Source organism: Hypomesus nipponensis, chromosome 11, assembly GCF_054491055.1.
Source record: "Hypomesus nipponensis isolate SF chromosome 11, ASM5449105v1, whole genome shotgun sequence".
NCBI lineage: Eukaryota > Metazoa > Chordata > Actinopteri > Osmeriformes > Osmeridae > Hypomesus > Hypomesus nipponensis.
Window position 1 is genome coordinate 4,390,370 of NC_140371.1, and position 4,868 is coordinate 4,395,237.

At 42.3% G+C, this 4,868-nt stretch overlaps 1 protein-coding gene across 1 annotated transcript; it reads right to left on the reverse strand.

Annotated features, from left to right (window-relative positions):
• Window positions 1-616: 616 nt before the first annotated feature.
• LOC146267812 (uncharacterized) lies at window positions 617-4,565 on the reverse strand. Its single transcript, XM_084709970.1, has 10 exons — window positions 4,454-4,565; window positions 3,760-3,844; window positions 3,387-3,463; window positions 3,198-3,296; window positions 2,979-3,065; window positions 2,846-2,896; window positions 1,949-2,512; window positions 1,484-1,780; window positions 1,153-1,313; window positions 617-1,025 (listed from the first exon to the last, which is right to left on the reverse strand). Exons 3-10 carry the CDS (start codon window positions 3,402-3,404, stop codon window positions 971-973), a joined length of 1,332 nt encoding a protein of 443 aa, XP_084566096.1. The 5' UTR covers window positions 3,405-3,463; window positions 3,760-3,844; window positions 4,454-4,565; the 3' UTR covers window positions 617-970.
• Between the last annotated feature and the right edge of the window lie 303 nt (window positions 4,566-4,868).

Here is a 4,868-nt window from a genome sequence, read left to right on the forward strand (position 1 = left end):
ATAATATTGGAGAAGTGTCACGGTCACGTTGGTTGGCTAGATGCAGCATACGTTGTGAGAGCCAAACTGTGACATCAGGAAGTGTTTTGATGCCGAGGGATCCAACTTTCGCTGCTAAGGTTCTGTAATGTCTATGTGATGGCTATGAGATTGTCCATCAAGTCCACTACGGCCCAAAGTCCAGTTTAGACTACACATTTTGTCAAGTTTACATTGAAACAATATTTGTAGGCGTTTTTCTGTTTGACCATTCATTTTTATTCTTTCCTTTATCAGACTCCCAGAAGAAAACACTAGTCCATCTCTACTACAGCAAGCCCACTTGAAGCAGTGCAGTATTAATCAAGTATTAACCATCAAAAATACCAAATGAAACACAAAATGTTAACTTTATTGAGAACAACATTTTGTCAAGCATCTGTGATATGGAAACAAAGTCTGGTGTGTAACTGATGATGTCATAAGTGTGTATGTCTACATGATCTGTGTGTGTGTAGACTGGAGAGAGAGAGAGAGAGACAGAGAGAGAGAGAGAGAGGGAGCGCAAGACAGAGAGAGAGAGAGAGGGAGCGCGAGACAGAGAGAGAGACAGACAGAGAGAGAGACAGACAGAGAGAGAGACAGACAGAGAGAGAGAGACAGACAACAGACAGACAGAGAGAGAGAGAGCGAGACAGAGAGCGAGACAGAGAGAGAGCGCGAGAGAGAGAGCGCGAGAGAGAGCGCGAGAGAGAGGGAGCGCGAGACAGAGAGAGAGACAGAGAGATAGACAGACAGACAGAGAGAGACAGACGACAGACAGACAGAGAGAGAGCGAGAGAGAGGGAGAGAGAGAGCGAGAGCGAGAGAGAATGTGTGTGTGTGATGTCATGTGTAAGGGTGGAGTGTGATATCATATGTGTGTATGTTTACATGATCTATGTGTAGTGACAGACAGAGAGAGAAAGAGCATGAGCATGTATGATGTTTGTTAAACATCTGAACAACAGCCGCATATGAGTTTGCGTGACAGCCACTGCAGAAACCTGTCAATCATAAGAAAAAACATAAAATAACCAATACGCATTCTGTCATCCTAACACTGAGGGTCTTACTGTCTTCACCCACATTCTACTACCCCCTCCATTTAGCCTTTCTGCTATCTGCCCTCACCTCTTTCCCACATTCTTCTTTTTCTTTTTCTCCTCCTTCACATTGGTTTCAGAGTATTCCTCTGGCTGTTTGTCACTGGCTTCCAACACAAGCAGTGGTTTGACATGCTGCTTGGTTTTGGCCGTTTTCTCCCTTTTGCCAGTCTTCTCCTCCATCACACCCTGAAAGCAGAACACAAGCTTATATGGATGAATCACTGAGCTAAGAAAAAATTGAACCAATGAAATCACGGTTCTTTTCCAGCCTCATTAGTCCGCAATGTATTTAATTAACTTAAATGTATTTAACAGTGAATATCATCATATATTTGCCTATGATGATGATGACTCACCTGTTGGAGCCCTTCCAGTCCTCCTTGAAGCAGCTTCTTTACATCACCGCTCAAGTGGGTGATTGGTGCCAGACGATGGGGGGGTAAATACCCCACAGCAGGCAGAGTCTTAGGCCACGTAGGAGTCACAACTCCAACGGTGACATGGTTGAGGGGAGTCAATGCCCGGGGAAGCTGCCGTTTGGGGAGGAGGGCCTCAGGAGTAGGAGGAGTCAGAGGGGGGGATTCCTTGGCATCCTCAATGCGGGGGACCACAGGAGTGATCTCTGTCTCAGTGATCTCTGTCTCAGATAGATCCTGGGGAGACAGAGTCACAAGAGAAAACATAACCTTTTGGCCTGTGGGACCTTGGATATTTCCATGGCTCTGTAGGATGACAATCAACAAACAGTGCCATGCCATACCTTGAATCAAACAAAAGCTGAATAAATGAATACGTACAGTAGGTCTGTACTAATTACTTACAACGCGCTGGATGGAGGACTTCTCTTCCAGAGAGGGTTGGACCTGTGGTGGGGAACGACACACCTCAGGTGGTGGGATACTCTCAGTACAGGCCCTGCAGGCCAGGCGCAGCTTCTTAACCTCTCTCTGCCAGTTTTCTAGGCCCGTCAGATTGAGTTCATCTTTGCAGTCCTCCATCACCACTTGGATCAGCGCATCAAAATCTTTGCTGACCCGCATATACTTCTGCGCCTGAATCCTCTGGAGCCTTCTCCCTCTGACTTTATAAACAAGTCTTTTCAGAGACGTACCCATCAGGCCTTGTCCCTGGCTCTTCACACGAGACATCTCTTTAAAGTACTCGTTGGTGTCCAGGATCTGCTCCTTTGTTTTCATGAGGTCCTGTTCCAGGGCAACCAAGGATTTTTGGAACCTTTTCATGATTCTTGTGTCACGGGACTGCCTGTCGCGCCTCTTCTGATCGTGTAGCATGGGGGGGTGCACATCATTAGAGACGCAAGGTTCGGTCTCGGCTCTCACAGAAGAAGGAAGAAGGCCCTGGGCTTCGTAATCCATAACGTGAATCTAGGGAGACCAAAAGTAAAGTACAATGTGCAGGAACAGGGGAGAGGAAAAATGTTAAAATATGAAGATCCATATGGGGAGGAAGGTCACGTGGGTCAGATGGCTGAGCAGTTAGGGAATTGGGCTATTACTCAGGAGGTTTGATTACCAGCCGTGCCCAATGAAATTGTGTCCTTTGGCAACGCACTTCACCCTACTTGGCTCGGGGGAATGTCCCTGTACTTACTGTAAGTCGCTCTGGATAAGAGCGTCTGCTAAATGACTAAATGTGGGAAAAGCTGATTCAGCACAAGCAGAAAAAGCCAGTTCATTGACCTTTTGTCACACACATACCAGACGTTTATCCGGAAGTGGATTCTGCTGGCGGTCACGGTCCTCATCAGACTGTGAGTCAGATGGAAACATTGTTCACACAATCTATCTTCAAAATGTAATGTACCTTGATGCTTTTGATGCACAAACTGACCAGAAAATCTCTCTCGCTGACTGAACGTAGAGAGAGGTCATCGTAAATTACGGTCTGACGGATAGGGTTCCCACCACGTTCCACTTCCTACATTAGAGACACAGTCACTCAGAGGTATTTGACCATGTTTGATGATTAACCATTCAGGTTTATGTAAAATAAGGATCTTACCAATTCTGTGTCATCCCTTTCACCTATCGCTATGCATAAACTACTGACCAGAAAATCTGCCTCATCAAAGGAATGGAGTGAAAGATCATCCTGATTTTTCCAATCAGTTTCCACCTCTTGGATAGTTGTCCCATCATGGTCAACTTCCTACATTAGAGACACAGTCACTCAGAGATTTATTTGACCATGTTTGCTGTTTAAACATTGACATTTAAGTTGATATTATTAGGCTCTTACCATTTCTGCGTTGTCCATTTCTCTAACCAGTCCTGTGACCTGACTGGAAGAGTTTGGTTTCGGCACACAATGATTGGCTGTGAAGCAATTGAGAGAGAAAACTTGTAACTTTAGTAGCTGCAATGCTGTTGAGGTTTGATTTACAGGCCATTTGTGGACTGAGTCTTAAGTCTCTTTTTATTGATGTGTGGTCAGTTATAACAAAACACACAAAAAAACATGCATCAAAACTTGCTTTAAATGTATTTAATGCAATGATATTGACAGTAACTGCATAACAAAAGTGTGGATTAAATTTTGAATTAAATTATGTTGTACGTGTAAAATTACAATAAGTAGGGGAAACATCAATGTGTAAATAAGAATTACTCACCAAAAAGCACAAAATTGTCTGAAGAGCCTGTGAAAGTCTTCTGAGAAAGCTTGTAATACAAGTCTTCAAGTTACTATTCACCTGCCTGTTCAGAAGAAATGTAATGTAGCTGTGTGATGTTTCATTCAATTATGAATATACACCATTATGACGTTTTTGTACGTCATAATGTGTAGCATTCAAACATACTTTTTATACAGAACGTATGTCCGTAAAATAAACGTGTCAATATTCTTCATTAGAAATGTGTAATTACACACAAGCATGTAGCTCAGATGACTCCAATAAATAATACGCAAACAATGCCCATTATGCAAACTACAACACGTACGCTATGCGATGTTACTTTGCCCATCTGCACTACACGTTCAGTCATGTAGGACATATTTGATTTTGAAATCCATACAAGCCCAGCAGTCCTTTACATTGGCAACATCTTTCTTGTCTGTATAGGTACCGACCAGAGCCATTAAATTATTTTTATTATTATTAAGCTTTAATGATTGATTTATTATCAAAACTTGCTTTAAACGTATTCAAATTTTGAATCTGACGGACATTTTCTTAGTTGTACAGCCATGATATTTACGGTAACACATAACAAAAGTGTGGATTAAATTAAGCATAAAATTATGTTTTGTGTAAGATTACAACAAATAGGGGAAACATTAATGTGTAAATAAGAATTACTCACCAAAAAAGCACAACATTGTCTGAAGAGCCTGAGGAAATCTCCTGAGAAAGCTTACAATAGTCTTCAAGTTACTATTCACCTGCCTGTTCAGAAGAAATGTGAAGTAGCTCTGTAATGTTTCACTAAGTATGACTATACACCATTGTGACGTTTTTGTACGCCACATCATGTGTAGCATTCGGACATACTTTTACACAGATAAAACGCATGAAATAAATATGTCAATATTCCTCATTAGAAATATGTATTACACACAACCATGTAGCTCAAACGACCCCCATAAATAATACGCAAACAAATGCCCACTACAAACAACAGTATGCTATAACTGTTACTTGGCCCATCTGCACTACACGTTCCATCATACAGATTTTATTTTGAAATCCATACACAGCCAGCAGTCCTTAAGTTGGCA

Excerpts from the sequence above, each read along its gene's own strand:
- LOC146267812 (XM_084709970.1), bottom strand. Across the intron at positions 2,513-2,845 it reads CACTTCCGGATAAACGTCTG|ATTCACGTTATGGATTACGA; the intron begins GTATGTGTGTGA and ends TGGTCTCCCTAG. Across the intron at positions 1,026-1,152 it reads AAGAAGAATGTGGGAAAGAG|GTTTCTGCAGTGGCTGTCAC; the intron begins GTGAGGGCAGAT and ends TATGATTGACAG.